At 40.0% G+C, this 19,323-nt stretch overlaps 1 protein-coding gene across 3 annotated transcripts in view; it reads left to right on the forward strand.

Moving 5' to 3' along the window:
• UTRN (utrophin) overlaps nucleotides 1–19,043 on the forward strand; it is a 514,156-nt gene extending 495,113 nt beyond the window's left edge. For all 3 annotated transcript variants that reach the window (XM_042987266.1, XM_042987264.1, XM_042987265.1), the window contains 6 exons: nucleotides 4,569–4,727; nucleotides 5,088–5,328; nucleotides 8,352–8,460; nucleotides 9,681–9,773; nucleotides 14,575–14,597; nucleotides 16,982–19,043. In XM_042987266.1, coding sequence (XP_042843200.1) covers nucleotides 4,569–4,727; nucleotides 5,088–5,328; nucleotides 8,352–8,460; nucleotides 9,681–9,773; nucleotides 14,575–14,597; nucleotides 16,982–16,990 — 634 coding nt within the window. In that variant the 3' untranslated portion in view covers nucleotides 16,991–19,043. The remainder of the gene's footprint in view (nucleotides 1–4,568; nucleotides 4,728–5,087; nucleotides 5,329–8,351; nucleotides 8,461–9,680; nucleotides 9,774–14,574; nucleotides 14,598–16,981) is intronic.
• Nucleotides 19,044–19,323: the final 280 nt, after the last annotated feature.

Consider the following 19,323-nt stretch of genomic DNA (forward strand, 5'->3'; position numbering starts at 1 on the left):
AAGCAGCCATCCTAACCTGTGGTTTGAGCCTTTTTCTGTCCCTCAAATTGGTCTGTGGAACCAATTCCCTGGCTCCCGACTGCGTTCATCTTCTGTGAAGCTGGTTAATGAGTTGTTGCACTCCCATGCATCTTGGACTTCTGCCTCCCCAGCCTACATGTTAATCAGTCTCCCAGCTCTTCCCCACATACACCCAATTCCCGGTGCTCCCTTTCCTCCTGAAAATCTGGCTCTGGATAATATAAAAGGGCATTAATTTTGAGGACATTAATTTTTAGGAGGAGTTAAGCATCCATGAGTCAAACAGAAAACAGGACGTAAGATAGTCCTAGGGCATCTCAGTGGCAGGTACTGAAGGATAGATCCCAAGGCCATTGCCATCAGGGTGTCTCTCCCCCCATCTGCTGCCTGCCCTTGAGTGACACTGTTTTATGTGGAAAGATCTAACTTGGGAGGCTGGTGTGGTTCGCACTGGCATTGCTGTTTGCACCTCTGAAGCCTGGAATGGAATAACCCTTGAAAGGAGGGAAATTATTGTTATTTTTATTTATTTATGTCTTGCATTCTTTCAAAAGGTCATTGAATGAATCACACTTCTTTTGTCATCTGATATGTACTAATTTTGTAATCCAGATAGTATTTACTATGCACAACTTAAATATGGTATAAACAGAGTCCATTTGAGGGTATTTCAGTGGCGCAGATCTATATTTTTGCAACCTTTTCTATTTTAGCACTATTGACATTTAAAGGCCCTAGTCTGGTACCTCACGTACTATCTGTACTCAAAGGGTATGCTCTTGGTTTTTACTATATATAATTAAGAGCTTGAATGTATTTATTTTTATATTTAACTGTTAGGCCTAATAATCTGTGAAAAACACTTAAGGCTAAAATTATGTGTTATATATAAATTATTTTTTTTAAAGAAATTGCCTTAAACCCTTTTCAGATACCTTAATAAAAGAATGTAAAGATAGTGGTGATGATGATAATTACAATAATATGTTAAACCCTATCAACTTCCCAGAAGAAATGAAGCTAGGCCAATGTTTACAACAAACTATATCTCAGATCTAATTGTGACTTGTTTGTGTGTATATTTGTTTCACTGTGGATAGTCCCCAAATCCTTAAAGCAAAAATTTAGTTTGTGTTAATATTAAGCACTAAATATAGTCCCTGAGTCTGACGCTTACTGGCATGAATGTTCTAAGGGCATATATGGTGTGATGGTATTTTCCGACAAGAGAGGACCTCTGTGCTAGGATTCAGTCATATCATAGACCCACCAGGTAGCTTACGGGACCCAAGTTTTCCTTTAGCGCTTCTTGTTCGTATTGTATATGTTTTTAACTTTAGTTTTAGTCCTTCGTTTCCTTTTAGGTGCTTGTTCATAGGAATCATAAAATTGTTTTTGGGGGGGCAGCGGGGATGGGGATGTGCGCGTCTGGGTGGCTCAGTCGGTTAAGCATCCTGCTTCGGCTCAAGGTCATGATCTCACAGTTCATGAGTTCAAGCTCCGCATTGGACTCTGTGCTGACAGCTCAGAGCCTGGAGCCTGTTTCAGATTCTGTGTCTCCTCCTCTCTCTGCCCCTCACCTGCTCATACTCTGTCTCTCTGTTTCTCTCTTAAAAATTTTTTTTTTTTTAACCAACGTGAGATCAGTTTACCTGTCATTGCAGTCCCTGAGATTAAGATCTGCTTTTGTTCTCTCTATTTTGCATTTTCCTTACTTGTGCTTTCTTTCTTCTGTTCTATGGACAAAGTGCTTTGCTGCACATTTGTGCTATCTGGCTGGTCATATCAATGGCTGGGTCAGGACTCTAGATATAGTTCCATAGTCTTTCGACATGGAATATTACAGAGAGTAGGAGGCTAAACCTTTTGCTTTTGCTTGCAAGATCTACTGTTTTGTTTTGATTTTTGGTTGATTGCTTGTGATGCTTTCTCTTTAAAATAGGGAAATTTCATGTTTCTCTTTTGTTATTATTTTTGGGGGTACTCAGACTTTTTAGTTTTTTTGTTCTTTTTTTCTTTTTAGCCTGAGAAATATTTACAAAATGTTCAGTTACTCTCTTACTTTGCTGTGACTTTATTTTATCTCCACTATGTCTTTATACTTTGTATTTTTCCTCTCTGTATATGCTCTCTCACTATGGATTCTCTCTCCTGAACCAGATAAAGTGCCTCCAAACACTGATGGTGATAAGGATCATTGTGTTTAAGTTTGCCATCCTTAGCTACTTGGTGTCACAGGGTGTTGATGCGTTAGCCTGATAATCAACTTCTGTCCCTTCTGCCCCTTCTGCCCCTTCATGATACAGTTAGGCTTAGAGCATTGGCCATATTATTTCCCATGAGGAAGACACCTGCCCCTCAGACACATCCTTGCCACATTTCTGTCTGATTTAGCTACTTGGGCAGCCCAGGAGCTTTTAAATGCTGCTGCCCTACAGTGGTCCCATACCTGTCCCTCCTCTTATCCTCATCCTTCTAAAGTTAAGAACAAGCATGAGATTCTTCTAGAGGCACCTTTAGTTTTCAGCGATACCACATTTTCTCAGGAAAGGTAATCAAAGGGTGATGTCATAGCTTCTTTCAGTCTTTATCCCATCCATGAGCTTTATTTCCAGTTTCTTCTCCATGTATAAATTTAGAGGGAGGGAGGGGTTTACCAACCAAGGAAGCAAACGAAATCAATCAGTAGTTCATCTGAACCTTGGCTTTGGCTGTTCTGCAGGCCTAACACTCATTTTTCTTTCATTTGCTTCATCATATCACTCTGATCTCAGTGCTTTTCTATGAGTTTGCTAACTCTCAGATGCAATTTCAAGTCCCCTTTTTACCACAGTAAACTGTGGTCACACAGGGTTGGATTTTCAAATCAGACTCAGAGGAATCAGAGATCTTACCTAGCATCAAGTGCTGCTCGTCAGCTGCAGGGCACAAGAAAGAGGTCCCAGACTGCCACTGCTGCTCAGCAGACTCCTTCTGACTGCATTAGGGTGTGCTCTGACCCCAGTTCAACAGGTGAGGTCTCTAAGGGACATTTGCAGGCACGTCCCTTTGACAGGCACTGGTTCTGTCATGAGACAGCTCCATTTTATACTCTAAGAGCTACTTACATGCTTTTCTGAAGCCCTGTCCTATAAATCCATAGCTTCCAGGATTTGTTTACCAACACCATCAAAACACACCGGGTACAATCTGCTAAAGTATTCATTCTGTAGCTGGACCCTCCAGCTAGCGTTAGCCGTGAGGTCTGTCATTTTCACGAGTACAGAGAGATCAGACTGGATCTCCCCATAAAGGAAAGGAAGACCTTTCAGGCATGATGCTGAGCATTTACTTCTCAAGAATGTATCAATTTTGTCTTTTTTTTATGCTTCCGTTTCTGCTAATCATTAGATTCGACCACATGATTGATATGTCTAATTCATTAGACCAGTAGTTAGAAAAGAAGGAGAATGTAAATAACTGTATGTCCTGTTTTAATGCAAAATGATTGATGGTAATATCAAATAAAAATATGGCAGATATTTTATGAATATCTACCATGATCATTTTTGTTATGTTATTTAAATAAAAGAATATGAGGATTATATTTTTCCATTCTGTGGGTTACAAAGCATTACAAAATGACTTTCAACCAAATGCTAAAGACAGTGAAATCAACTCAGGCCTCAGTCCATTTGGGCTGCTATAACACAGTAATACAGGCTGGGCAGCTTATAAACAACATTTATTTATCACAGTTTTGGAGACTGGAAAGTTCAAGATCAAGGTACTAGCATATTTGGGGTCTTGTTAGAGCCTTCTTCCTGGTTCATAGATGGTCCTCTTCCCACTGTATCCTCAAATGGCAGAAGGGACGGGAGCTCTCTGGAGGGTCTTTTTAAGGGTGCTAATCCCATTCATGAAGCTCCACCCTCATGACCCAATTACCTCCCAAATGTCCCGCCTCCAAGTACCATCACACTGAGGCTTAAGTTTCCACATATGAATTTCAGGGATATACATTTAGTGTAGAGCAGTTTATTTTTGATTAAGTCTATTAGTCTACTCTTTTGGCATTCGATTATCGATTTTGCCTAAAGTATCTCTTGTATTAACTAAGTAGTATACCTTATTTGATACCTCTGCTGAGTAGAATATCTCTTCTGAGGTTTGTGATATGTACATATTAGTCTAAGGCAAACCATGAAATGTTGGTATGCGTTGGTATGGTACCTACCTTTTAGATAAATATCTTCCTAGAGTTGTTTTTTTTTTAAATAAGGTTTATTTATTTATTTTAGTAATCTCCACACTCAACATGGGGCTTGAACTCACGACCCTGAGATCAAGAGTCACATGCTCCTCTGACTGAGCCAGCTAGGTGCCCCAAATATCTTCCTAGAGTTTCAAAGAGACATAGAGGAACATTGAGCTTTAGACCAAACTTGGCCCAGCAGCCATCCCGATCATCATTGTTTCTACTTCACTTCCATCCAGACATGAGCCTTGGTGTGTGTGTGTGTGTGTGTGTGTGTGTGTGTGTGTGTGTGTGTGATTTGTCTCCCTAGGGAGGACGAGCATGCCCTCATCCAGCAGTACTGTCAGACGCTCGGAGGGGAGTCCCCGGTCAGCCAGCCCCAGAGCCCAGCTCAGATCCTGAAGTCGGTAGAAAGGGAAGAACGCGGAGAACTGGAGCGGATCATTGCCGACCTGGAGGAAGAACAGAGGTGTGTTCAACCTGGGAGAAGATTTGTTCCCCCTGGGCAAACTTCTAATGGGAGATTCCTTAATAATAACTTCAGTATGATCCCTACCCATTCTCTTTTCAGAAGTGGTTTCTAAGAAGTCAAGGTGGAGTCAAAATCTTATCGGGGATTAACAGGCTGGGGCACTGGCTGCAGATTATGAACGTGAGGGTCCAGGGAACACTTGCTTAAAGCTATAGCTTTGTCCTTGCTTCCTCATCTCACTGTTTAATGTTTCTGCCTGAGAAGAAGTCTCCTGAGCTCAATCTGAAGCTCGAGGGCAGTTTCGGAGAGAAAACCGTGCCCACAGTAGTAATTCCAGTTGTTCCTTTTCTGCACTAGAAACCTGCAGGTGGAATATGAGCAGCTGAAGGAGCAGCACCTGAGAAGGGGTCTCCCTGTCGGGTCACCTCCAGACTCTGTCGTGTCTCCTCACCACACATCTGAGGACTCAGAACTTATAGCAGAAGCAAAACTCCTCAGGCAGCACAAAGGTCGTCTGGAGGCCAGGATGCAGATTTTAGAAGATCACAATAAGCAGCTGGAGTCTCAGCTCCACCGCCTTCGACAGCTGCTGGAGCAGGTAGAGTGTGTGCACCTCGGTGGGGCTCCCGCGCCCCCTCCCAGCCCGTCTCTGTCCCGGAGCATGGTCCCAGCATCAGCAGAGGGGCTCACTTGCAGACTGTCACCTCCACACCTGATTAAGACTGGCTTAGGAATCCCTCTTCAGATGGAAGTATCCCACCCTCCAATCGCTCAAAAAGTGGAGTTTCCCATTCTTTGGTAACACTGAAATCTGTCTCAGCTCTGAGTACTTTAAAAGGAAAGACCCTGTAACATACATCTGCATACATCACATGTGGGAAACTCTGTAGAGGTTAAGGGGAAGGAAGTGATCTGAACTGTTCAAGCTAAAGCCTTTCTTCCAGTGAGCTCTTTTCAAGAAATTAAGTAACAGATGTTTATTAATGTGCAGCTATCATTTCCTAACACTGGGCCATGTTTTATGGCAATTTGTATACTTTCTTGACGATAAGAAATAAAATTTACATTACGATGAATGCACACCTGTATGGCAAATACAGAATAATTATTATAAAGAAAGGCTGTCTCTTATTTTCTACTTTTAAATTTCCTTCCTTTCTTCCTTACTCCCCGTGCCTGCCTGCCTTCTATCCTTCCTTCCTTCCTTCCTTCTTCCTCTCTTCTTTCCTGTGTTCTCTTTATCTCTACGTCCCTTCCATTTTTTTTCTCTCTCTTTCTTTGTGCTGGTCAGCACCTACCAAATCAATTTTATAGCTCATCAGTGGGTAATAGCCCACAATTTTGAAAAATACTGTCCTTTGAGATATAAAAGAGGCATCAGATGGAGTGTTTTGGTGCTTGCAGTCTTATTAGGGACCAAGACAAGATAGTACAAAATATAACAAGATAGTACTGCACATAGAGATACAATGCCATAGAGAAATAAGTACTTGATTACATCTAGCAGTTAAAGAATGGGAGTCATGCCACAGAACTAGCAATGAAGACGCCTTGGTAACAGGTGCATATTGGGTAGAATCCCCACAGATGAGGCTAGACTTTCTCTTTCTTGAAAAATCTATGACACCAACATTCATGTCATCTTTTGCCTTTTTCTCTGGACTGTAGAGTGTGGGGCCCCAGGCAGTGACTAGGCATGCCTTTCTGCAGAAGTGATTTATCCAAAGACAGAAACAACTTTTTCTCCAGTGATTTTCTCAAATTTCAGAAAACCACCTTGTCATAGTTGCTGTCAGTATCTTTTAACTTGTCAGAATCATTCAAAACAGCGTAATTTCTGCATTACCTATACAACAGGCCACAGATCACCCCTTTTGACCATATAGTTTTCTGTATGTCTGTCACTGTTTCGGAATTTATATTAGACTGTTTTGGGGAAGGCTTACTTTGGGCCTCCAAAGGGTGCCCCATTAGAAAACAGTAGTACCCCTAGAGTGCCCCAAAGCCTGGCTTTCTTTGAATCCTTTGGAATGTTTGAGTCCTCCTCCCTGCCAGTCACATACACTGGAAAAGCTACATATACTCTAGCAGTGTGAATTTGAAGTTTCCCCGTGGTGGAAAGGATGAATTTTCTCTTGAAATCTCTGATTTAAAATATGAAGTATTATCATTAACCTAGTGCAGCGATGGAATCATTGCAGAAACGAAACAATCTTTATTTGCCAGAGCCTGTTGGAGAGCTAACGGCTCTTCTGCATACGCACACTCCGCACCCTCCCCCTGACTCTCACCACCCCATTAGACAGAGCTGCCTAATGGCTCATGTGCCTCCAGAATTGCACAGTAATGCTTTTAGAGATAGCTGATATCTAAATGGCTTTGTGTATCCCAGACTGTGGACCTCTTATCTCTTCTTAATGACTTAGCGTGAATGCCAGAAGTAGATGGAAAATTTACCTGATAGTAAAAACTGGCAGAGCCTCCAGACTTCAACTAATATAAATCTAATGGAAAAGCCGCCATCAAGAATATTGTAATTTCTGCACTCCCTGGAAAATGAATCACGCTTTCTAATTTGACTATGTACTTGTCAATTTATCCATCACTATTTCAAAGCTTTGTGCAGAGTGCATTTACAAAGTGTTTTCTAGCTGTCAGATCCTGTTCTGATCTCAGAGGAAACACTAACTGAACACCCTCCTCACAAAATCCTTTAACACAGGCAATCGTTTCACCGCCTGTCCCCAGTTTACAAATAAAGAATCCACGGCACAGGAGCGCCTGGGTGGCTCAGTCAGTTGAGCATCCAACTCTTGATTTCAGCTCAGGTCAAAATCCCAGGGTCGTGGGATCGAGCCCCACATCAGTCTCTGCACTGAGCACAGAGCCTGCTTGGGATTCTCTCTCTGCTCCTCTCTCCAACTTGCATGCTCACTCTCTCTCTCTCTCTCTCAAAAGAAAGAAAGAAAGAAAGAAAGAAAGAAAGAAAGAAAGGAAGGAAGGAAGGAAGGAAGGAAGGAAGGAAGGAAGGAAGGAAAGAAAGAAAGAAAGAAAGAAAGAAAGAAAGAAAGAAAGAAAGAAAGAAAGAAAGAAAGAAAGAAGGAAAAGAAAAGAATCCAAGGCATAGAAGGTTATAAAATTTGCTCAGGCAGGTACTGAGTGGTGGAGTTTGAATTCAAGCATGTGAATCCAAAATTGTGTTCTTAAGTCTCTAATACCACACTTAAATATTGATTTAAATAAACAAATGAGCTGATTTTGAAATTGGATAAATTTACTGTATGAGAAGCAGTGCTCGTTTTTTTTTTACAGATGAATGAAACCTGTTTCTAGATTCACTTGGTTGACATAAAAATAATAGCACAATTGAGGGATGAAACTGACACTGAAAAATAAATCTTGCATTATAACCAACTGAGCTGTTCAAGGAGCCCAAACTGAAGGGAGCAGACCACCCAGTATTCAGCTGAGATCGTAGTGAACCCACCAGACTGATGAAAACATGTGTTCTGAATGTCTGAGACCAAAGAACTCTACATGTCTCAGTTATCCATGGAAGTAAGAAACAGAAACGTGTTATTTGAGTTCTTCCTCTGCCTTAACATCTGCATGTGATTGCAGCCGGAATCTGATTCCCGAATCAACGGTGTCTCCTCCTGGCCTTCACCTCAGCAGGCTGCACTGACCTACTCGCTGGATCCAGACCCTGGCCCACAGTTCCACCAAGCAGGTTGGTGTCCTTAAGACCCGGCCAACTCCCCCGCTCTGCTCTGCGCTTCGCCATTGGTTGGTTTTTCATTTTCAACTGTGTTCTTACTCCCCGGTACCTTAGAGCAGAAAGGAGTTTCATACTCTCTTCGTGCTCAGCTGCGTACAAAGACATTTTAACAAGACCAAAAAAGCAAACATTCCAGAATAAGAATCTATAATATATTTGCTTATATACTGTGTAGTAGTGGATTGAATTTTGGTGAAAGATGGAAAAAAGTACTCTTTTCGTTTGGGGATGAGCAACAATTTAATTTTGGCTTTGCCTTCAGAGTGATTCTTTTTTTAAAGTAAATTTTCTGTCTTTAAAATTTATATTTATACGTATTCAGAAAATAATCCTAAAGTATATTATATACCAAGCGTGGTTTTCTCTGCCCAGGTCTGGGAATGAATATTCTGCTTTTTCCATCCTCATCCCTATAGACATTGCCACCCCTCCTGCCCCTGTCTGAGGCCAAGGTCTCACCTAGCCTATTATTGGTCACAAAGGGGACTTGTCACCTCTGCTAGGAAAGCCTCTGTCAACCAGTATTCAGGAATGGCATTTTGTTATTGATGAAATTTAAGTTCTGAAATTCTACTGAAGACCATATATTTTAACCAAATTAATTTGTTTCTAAGATATATTTTGCTGCATTAATCAGAAGAAAACCTAAGGTATTAATATTATCTGAATTGTTTTAAAGAAGTGAATTATTTTGCTCTTGGTTATAGAATAAAAATCAAGTTAAAAAGTATCTTCAAAACTACCTCTAGATTTGTAGCAGCATAAGCTAGCCCATGCCAAAGTCTCCAAGAAGAAAGAAGGAAGGAAAAAGAAACTGGTAGAATATTTTTTATATGAAAAAACATTTGGAATGCAAACTAATGGAATTTCATCTAACAAATTGAAATAATATGACCACATTAACTTATTTTTCACTCATAAGTTTTCCCTTGGCACATGGAATCTTCCTACAGAGACATCTAATGCATTTTATTTATATGAAATTATATTACCAACAAATTGATACAAAATGGTTTTAATATTATTTCCCAAAATTGTCCTTTTCATAGAGTCTTATTTTCATGTTGATATTTAGAGGCCAGGATTAGGGTTTTTCTCCCAATGTTGGGTTTTGGTGGAAAGCTGGATGTTCATTTCGGAACGTCTATTGTTTTGTTTCTCTGCTGGCCCAGCGGCGGAGGACCTGCTGGCCCCCCCCCACGACACCAGCACGGACCTCACGGAGTTTATGGAGCAGATCAACAGTACATTTCCATCTTGCTGCCGTGAGTATGAAAGACCCCAGCACTACCACTCCACCTTCCCTTCCATTTCTTCTTTCCTGCTTGGCGCCCTTTGTCTTCTTTGGTAAGATAACAAAAGCCGCGATTAGAAACAGGATTGAATATGATTTGAAAATAAAGCAAACATTCCGTATGTCGACCAAGCAAATGAAGCTCAGCCTAGATACCATCGTGTCACTGGCTGTGGTGATGGTGCTGCTCTCTGAGAGGTTTCTGTTGTGCCTTCTGAAGGATAACATGAAGGCAAACCAAACAAGTTGCTTTGTAAGAAGAAGTTACCCTCTTCAGTGCAAACTGTAGTACGAAATGTGTTATTACTTCAAAAAAGAGCTTTTAGCACCCAACAAGGCATGAAAATGGTCCTTTCTGATGTAATTCGCTCTCTCTCTTTTTTTAAGATTTTATTTTTAAGTAATCCCTGCACCCAACATGGGGCCCAAACCTACAACCCCAAGATCAAGAGTCAAGCTCCACTGACTGAGCCAGTCAGGCACCCCCACTCTCTTTTCTTTGAGGTCATCAGATTCAGTTCTGGGAGGGGATTATTTTCAGATATTTTTTCTCTTTTGTTTTCTTTCTTCTGATTTCTCTTCTCATGGAATGAAACAGTCACTGCATAAAGGCCAAATAATTGAAGGCTTCACAGATTATGACCCTGTGACTTTTCCATATGAACAACCAAGAGCCAGAAAATAATCAAATGAAAGCAGTCCAACTCCCAGAGGAAATTACATAATGTTCTTATTTATTGATTTTTCCCCCCAAACTTTTTAAATTCATTCTCGTCATCTCAAGGTTTCTACTGAGCTCTCACTTGGGCGGTTTCAAAGGGAAGCTGTGCACTTGAATGCATGCTAACTACTTAATGCCGCAATTTATCTTAAATAATCTTTTAAAGAAACTTGAATATGTTATTTATAACTTTTAGGGTGATTTCCACTCAAGTTGATTTTTAAATCTAGGCAGCCATCGAAGTAAGATGTTAGTATGTAGGTATACCACTGTAGATATTAGATATATGTTATATATGGTAGTACATATATAAAACTGCTTCTCATCTCTCCCCTTTTCATCCTGTCCTCAGCAAATACCATCCTAAATGATGAAAAAAGGCATCACCAGGAAGGTAGTTAAGTAAGATATACTGACTTCATTAAAAAATATGCTTCAACTTCTACAATTCTGCAGTTTATAAAAATGCCATCATTAGCAGGGAGTGGAAATAGCTCTTTGAAATACAGTCTTCCCTGAATTTTCAGAAGTATTTTCCTAAAGGACATAGTACAGAATTCTATAAGCACATAAATATATTTATATTTGGGAATGTGTCATTTTCCAGTTATTATCTGTGTTATAGTTCTCAATGTTTCTTGAATTGTATTTATTATAGGTCAGTCCCTACACTCCCCCAAAAACATGTGCCCATGTGTGCAAATGTGTATGTGCACATACACACACATACACGTGCACACATACTTTTTTGGCCATCTGGAATCTCACAAAGGCTTCAGAGGGTCACTTGAAGCCCCTACACTATCAGATTGTTGCCTGTTTTCTAGGTGCTATAACAGCCACAGTAGATGAGCAGATCAAATCTTTTATATTAAGGTTGAATTTTCTAGAGATTTTTATTCTGAGTTGTATGTTATTTAATGGCTAGATAAAACCTCATCTTAGTCACTATAAAAGACAGAATTTCAAGATTAAATTTCTAAATGAAATTACTTTTTAGTTCAGCTTAAATCCAAATACATTAATAATTAGTTAGGAACAAATTCTGCAAATCAAAGCCTATTTATAAGTTTGCATTTAAATGTCATGATGGACATGTTCAATTTAAAAGTCAGTTGGCAGTGAGTTAGGATGGGAAATATGTTTAATCAAATGCTTTACAGTGTCTATAGATGTATAATTTCCACATTAAACTTTTTAAATATTTATTTATTTTGAGAGAGAGAGACAGAGTGAATTGGGTAGGAGCAGAGAGAGAGAGGGAGAGAGAGAATCCCAAGCAGACTCCACATTGTCAGTGCTGAGCTGACATGGGGCTCAATTTCATGAACCATGAGATCTTGACGGGAACCAAAATCAAGGTCTGAAGCTTAACCGATTGAGCCACCCAGGTGCCCCTAAATTTTTTATATTAAAAATTCATGGTGTTTTTTTTTTTAACAGTTTGTCACAAAACAATTACTCTTAAATATTTTTCATAGTATATTCTTATGTGTAAATGTTATAAAAGTCTAATCTGGCATATTTTAGAAGAGAATATAATTAAATGTAAATAATCATAATTATAAGGCAAAATGAATAAAAAAAGAAATGAGTATGCTGCTTCGGAGTGTGTCTCCTTCTCTTTCTCTGTCCCTCCCCCCCTCACTCTCTGTCTCTGTCACTCGAAAGGGAATAAATGTTAAAAAAAAATTTTTTTTTTTTTTACTTTCCAAGATAGGGACAGCTTTCCCTTAAAAAAAAGGCTTATTTATTTATAAAATTGATACATAGTTTTAAAAATTGTGTCTAAAGTTATTAAACCTTTTAAAAATTGTTGCAGAAAAGATATAGTACCTGACTTAGACTTTGTGCCCAGTACATGTTTCTGAATTGAATGAATGCATGAATAAATACATTTTCTAACAGGAAGGTTTAGTTGGTAAAGTTTCCCAAGATAGTATACAGAAGGTTTGCAGGGTTCATTTGCTTTCTTGCCTCTTTTAAGTTGCTCAGCTAGCAATATTTTAAAAAACTTTTGCATTCCCAAAGCTTCCTGACCACCCTTGGAGGATTTCTCTAAGCAAATCGGATTGGCACTCTCCCAATGCCAAACCAATCCCGTGAGCCCCTGTTACTAATGAGAGCTTTAAAACTGCTTGTCACCAGCATACAATGAATTGATCTGCATGTTAATCTTGACTTTTGATCCTTTGTGGATTAACAATTAGCATGGTCACAAGTGAATTTACACTCCGGGCAGTCCTGGAATTAAAATGAAACTATAATCATAAATCCTAATTGCATGAATTGCCTACTTAAACATGGCATTTTTGTGTGTGTACCTATACATTGTTGTGCATAACACTTTAGAATTTCTCTGTCTCAAATTAATATACCTGTTGTTCCTGATAGCATCCTTGAATTATGGCCTTTTAAAGTCTTCGTTTAATTATTTACATTAAGTTTCAGAGCAGAGAGGAAGGCATTTTCATCTTTTCCTGGCAAGGCATTAATGAAGGGAATTTGTGTTGTCTATTAACCAATGTACATATTAAAATTTTCACTAACTGCTATAAGTGGGGTTTTTTTTAATGTAAAATCCTCGCCGTGTTTTCATTTATGTCATCCATATATAGAGGATACTAGTCCTGAGGATTTGGGGCCGATAGACCAACAAATGCTTTTAAAATTATTTTTTATCTACAGGCATATTTTCACAGTGAGTTGCCTGTGTTTATTAAACTTGAGTGGCATTCATCACAAACTCAAAACCTACTAAAATGCAAACATTTCCTGGTTTCTTTTAAAAATATACGGGCGCAGTTTGTTCAGGGGAGTACCGTAGCCTTTTATTTGATAAGAATCTATAGGGCTCATGATGCTGATTTGGAGCAACGTGGCTTCAGTTTTGGTTTGGGTTTAGCTGTGCGTTACGAGTAAGAGAAGTATAGTAAGAGAAGCGTGTATAATAAGAGAAGTGTAAGTGTGTGTGGTGTCCTTGATATTTGTGCAACAGAGCGCTCCCTCAGCGTAGCTCAGTGGGAAGGATGCCCACTCATGTTTTCCTGCTATGACCTATGCATCTGGCAGGACTAGGCTGGCTGGATTTTAGCCTAATTCGTTCCCTCCAGGCATCATAAAGTTGCCCTTCTCGTTCACTCTGATTTTCTCACAAAGCCCCCACTATGTGGTCGTGGATGTCTTTTTTTTTCCCCTTCAGCACAAAAAGATAAGAGATGGAAGGAATGCAACATGCTAGATGATGAGGGACGGTTCTTATTTGACCAGATGTCCCCATCACCGGGGGTGCAGAATATCCTCTGACCCGCCTGCCCGTGTCCGCCCTCACAATGTCCCCTGGGGCATCCACACTTTTGTAACCAGGAAGGAATTCGAGCTGCTCAGCAGCAAGGGCGAATCAGACCCCATATAACGACTTATCCAGTGCTCTCAGCTGGGCCCCAACAAGGCACAGTGATTAGCCCAAGTATCTAAAGACTGTGGGAATTTGGCCAGCCCTTTGAGGCAAGCACATTGCCACCAGCTTCCTAGACCCCTGGGGCGAGCGTGAGCCAAGGGGGGCAGAAACTGAACACTCGTGCCCCTTCACTTCCCGAATCACCTGCTGGTCAGAATTTGTACTAGTTAGCAAAATATGCAAACTTGCTCTGTTCGGATACATAAATCAAATACATGGCGTGATTTCAAGAGGAAATTTTGAATTTTTTTTCAAAACAAGTTATTTGCTGAATGCTTCGGTATGGACTTATCTGAGAGAGCCAGCATATGTTTTGCATATTTTGGTCGAATTTTTATATCTTATAGGACATAGGATATGAGAAACTAGGGAAAAGAAACTAGTCTTTGTTAAAGCATCTAGCCAGAAAGAAAGAAAGAGAGAGAGAGAGTGAGTGGAAGGGAAGAAGGAACCAAAACTTGTTTCTTATTTTCTTATTAGCACCCATTTAACAGCTGGGAGCCATACACTCCACACTTTTGCGTGCTGAGAGGGGGAACCAGCAAAGCAACCCTAGCTCCTTCAATTGATTTCTTTTGTTTTCTCTTTCAGCCAATCTCCCCAGCAAACCACAGGTAAGCGTTAATGGGTTGATTGGCTCAGGTGTTGTCGATTACAACCTGGAGTAAGCAGATTAGCTGCTTTTGATTTCAGTGCAGATTTTATTCCCCATGTAATTTAGTAAACTTGCTTGACGTTTAAATGTTAGTTAATTCTGTACAACAGTTTGTCAGTCTGGGGAGAGGGAACCCTTCCCAAGCCAGTTCTTCCAGATGCCCAAAATACCAAGTGCCTGATCCTTTGTGTTCTAACAGCTTTTTAAGGGCCGCAAATACGCTATGCAAAGTTACCCTGGGTCGATTTGGCTGACCACTGTTCTCCCGGATATGTACTTACGGTCGCTATCACAGAACATTAACTTAAAGCAGTGACTGCAACGGTACACAATGTGGTTTTGTTACTTTGAGAGGGAAAACATTTTGATTCTTCATTTAAAAATTTGCTGAGGTTGGGGAGGGGAAAATTTGCTGAGAAATGTTGGCAGCTTTGGCTTTATACCTTTCAGTGTTTTCTTTATCAGGTGCTTTTAGTACTAATGAGCCACAAGACCATAGTAAATCTTTGGAGAACATGTTCTTTCATGAACTTGTTTATTAATCTTTAATATTCTGACTGTGTTATTATCTTGATGGCAAGAGGGGCTGGGGTCTTAAGGAGAAGCACAGACGGTTGGTCTTTAGGACCTGGAGGGAAGAAAAGGAAATCTCAAGCCAATTAGCAGGTGTGATGTGAGAGGTCAGGAGATGGAAGGACTTCATCTCCATGAAGAATCATCTTCCGATTGCTTGTGTTGTCTTAGTGAATCAGAAGCCAGGGCTTCAGCAGAGAGTGAGGACAGGAGGAGGTGTCAGAGGTGTGAGGAGAGACTGGAGGATGTGCCATAGCTGCTTGGAGATCGGGAAATAACAGACAGGGAAATAGTGTGACTGCAAGGCAACATTGAACATGACTTACGGTGCCTCCTTGTGAACAGCCGGCCTGCAAAGGCTGTGTGTTGTCTCCTGGCCGCCACGTTCAGGTTCATAAGCACAGGCACCAGAGTCGGGCTGAGTGTTGCATTTAACCAGAGTTGAAGTTTTGGTTTGGCCAAGAGAGTACAACACTTCAAGGGAAGAGGCAAAGGTATGATGATGATTGAACAAAGTATCCAAGCTTGTAGGGAAAGAAGTGATGATATGTTAGGTGCAGGAGACAGAAAAAAAAAAAAAAGGGGGGGTAGGAGCAATGGATTGTGGTAGCAAAGGGTGGATGGAGTTGGGGTCCTAATGGAAGTAAGTGGGAACGTAAGGTGGTTGTCAGAGGCAGGATGATTGAGATTGGAAGTGTTGGAGGGGGTGAGGTATTGGTGATGGTCCATTTGGAACTTTGAGTGAGTGACAAGAGGGGAGGACACATTCTCTGGAGGAGAGGAGTTCAAGGAACCGAGAGGCCAGATTTTTGGAAGAGTCATCTATGTGGGCAGTGAAATCACTAGGACTTAAACATAGTTTTAACACGATGACAGTGAGCCATTCTTCAAGAAGTAAGGGAACATGACCCAAGGGGTCAGAAGATGACTACAGAGTGGGTGGTATAGTCTAATGGCATGGGATTCAAAGTTGGGTGGAGAGAGAGAGAGAAAAGGGCCTGAAAAAACACAACGTGGACCTAGAAAGGACGTATCCAATACATGAAGAGTGTGGGAGATAGAAAACAGTCATATGTGAGACGGTTGTGGAGGAACCTGTGTCTTCAGGGGAGATCCAGATATTGATGTGTTCAGAGAAGAATTGACGGGCATGGGTTTTAATGATGATGGATCCAACCGTACGACCTTCCCTTCAAAACATTGATGCCACTCCCTTGAGTGTGACCTGGATGTATATCCTCTCTTGCCTACGTGTACTGGCCCTGGTCCATTAACCGGCACCACTGCACACCCTTCAACTGTGATTCATGTCTTGCGTGCCCCTTGTCTGGCCCCCAGCTTGGGTCGGAGACCGGTTGGAATTGTCGAGGGTACCCCCTCAGCCACAGACCTCCCACAGTTCCCCAGGGAAAGATGGAGTGCTTGCACCAGCTGAGTTCACTCATCTTTGGTACCTCCAGCAAGAAGAAGCCGAGTGCTGTCTATTTTCACTTGGTTTCCAGCCTGGGCAAGAGAAAAGTCTTCCAAACTTCCTCTACACTGGCTGCAATGATAAAAAGCAGACTAGATGCCTTCGGGATGAAAGAGAAAGACCTCATCCCAGGGAGCAAAAGTCACATGGAAGTAAAGGGTCCCCTTTGAACACAGCCAAAGGGGCTGTGGATAGTTGTGAAAGAAGTACTTTTATTTCTCAGAAGAGTTGACAGGTCTCTGCTACCTGTAATGTTCTGTGTAAATGTTGTTCTGACAGCACTGTTTCCCTTCCCACAGGCAATGTGAAGTATTCATCTAGCCAGTCAACATTTCCTGACTTAACAGTGTTGCCCTTTTCAGCAAATGCCAATTCCGAGTTCCATTTAATCAGAAGCTCCATGGCTCCTTGAAACATGCTGTTGAGCGCTGACTGTGTGTTCTACTGAAGGAGTAAAACACTGACTATCCAAAGAGAAAGGATATTTTGTTTTTATAATAATCATATATTATTGGGTTTTTTTTGTTCTTCCCTTTCTATGCAACTGTAAATTAATGAACAGAGTGGTATTTGGAAATGGTATTACATTTGTCACTGATTTGTATACTGTATACAGCATTGGGAAAGTGGGTGGGGGCTTTCTAAGATGATACCTTCTTGTTATTAACCATAACAAAAATTGCATAAGAATTAGAAAACAGTGTTACATTTTTACATTCCTTTATATTAACCTTGTACAATAACTTCGTTTATTTCTTCCGCTCTTTTACCATTATGTTTTGGTTATTTATAATTCACCAGCCACATGACCACATAGATTTCCTGTATTCATTTCCATGATTTGGCCAAATTAATAAGTCATATATTTCAATTAAATATTTATGTATATGAATTAGGCTACATCTCTTACATACCACTTAACTTTATTTGACATCATACTTAGTGACCACTTGGATAACCACAGTAAAAGTCCTGTGTGCCTAACTGGCATTCCTACTGGGATTTGTTTCCAGCATTTTATTTCCCCGCTCCATGTAATAAGTAGATCTTGATTTCTTTATTTATTTCATGTCCCGGTATATATGATAGAGGAGACTTAGAACAGCATTATAATAATCTCAAAGATCATTTTTACCAAAGGTTGCCCATTGAAGTATATTCTCATTTGGACACAGAAAGAGAACATGGGATAACATTTCCTTAGTTGCTAAGTCTTGATTTTCATCATTAAATACACAACAGACCTTTACTTAATCGTGCTACCAGAACACATCTTTGTCTCGAATTCCCTTTGAAGAGAATTTTATTTTGTTTATGTATACTCAAGCCATTTGTAATTCTTGAAACTCCCAGTTCTTTTCTTCCTGACAGCAGACAAATTCAATGCCTGTTTCATTTTACCTTTTGGATGAATGATTACATCTTTTATTACTTTTCATTTGATCAGTATATTTGGAAAGGATGTTTATCAAAAGCCCGTGTCACTGCTTCCATAGAGGAATAAAATTATGCCTAGATGGTGGTACCCCTGCCTTTGAGTCAATGCTGTTAGGTATTTGGTTTGGCTTCTGATTTAACATTTAACTGATTCAGTTGAAACGTGTTATGTAATTACCAAATGTAGAGAAACCAAAAAAGAAAGAAAGAAAGAAAGAAAGAAAGAAAGAAAGAAAGAAAGAAAGAAAGAAAGAAAGAAAGATCACGTGTTTTGATTCAAGCGTATGTGCATTTAAAACATCAGGACATTTTAACTTTGGGTTCTCTTGAACTGGGATTTGGCCAGAAGGAGGCTTAAAGTTAGAAATTGCTATTCTTTTAGAATAGGTTGGGTGGGTTGGGGGGCAAGGGTGTCTATTTGCAGCATAGATATTTTGAGAAGAAAATTGTTTTATATAAGAGGAAAGCCATGACCACCTTTCTACCTCAGATGCATCTTCATCCATTGTGTTGGAAATAGCTTTATGCCGCTGCAGTCTGCAAAATCTAGAGCTTTTATCAGGCCACATCAAACCCAAGAAAAGCACCTATTTAAAGAAAAAAACTTTCCCTGAACTCTGAACGACAAGTTGTAGATTTGGTGTCTTCCTTGTTCTTACTTTGAAAAGTTACGTATTAATTTTTTTCTGCTTGTAATTGTGTGCAACATGTCTTCTATCTGCTATTAAGGAAAAGCTACATAAAACACTACATTGTAACCTTCTAAGTAATAATAAATAAAAATATATATATATCACAGTAACAACAAGGGGAAATAAGTATGTAGTTCTTTTGAAATATGTGGTAAAGAACTAATCATAGACTATCATCTAATCTGGTTACATGTTGTATTTTTCATCCTGAATAAAAGTAATTTTAACACAAGATGACTTTGATATTCTTCAGCTGTGTTCATTGAGAGACTGAGCTTTGAGTGTACATTTATGAAAATAAAATACGAAAAGAGCCTGTATAATGATAAAGCTATTATTTTCTTCTATTTTCTCTCCTACACAACGAATGCATTCTTCCTCTTGTTCTACTTTCTGTGTGTCCCTCTCTTCTCTATTATTTATATAATTCTCAGTTTCCTTTACAGATAGAAAGCTTATAGATAGGGAAAAATAATGTTGGGTGTTAAAAACATACACACAAAGCCTATCAG

This window comes from Panthera tigris, chromosome B2 (assembly GCF_018350195.1).
Source record: "Panthera tigris isolate Pti1 chromosome B2, P.tigris_Pti1_mat1.1, whole genome shotgun sequence".
Classification (NCBI taxonomy): domain Eukaryota; kingdom Metazoa; phylum Chordata; class Mammalia; order Carnivora; family Felidae; genus Panthera; species Panthera tigris.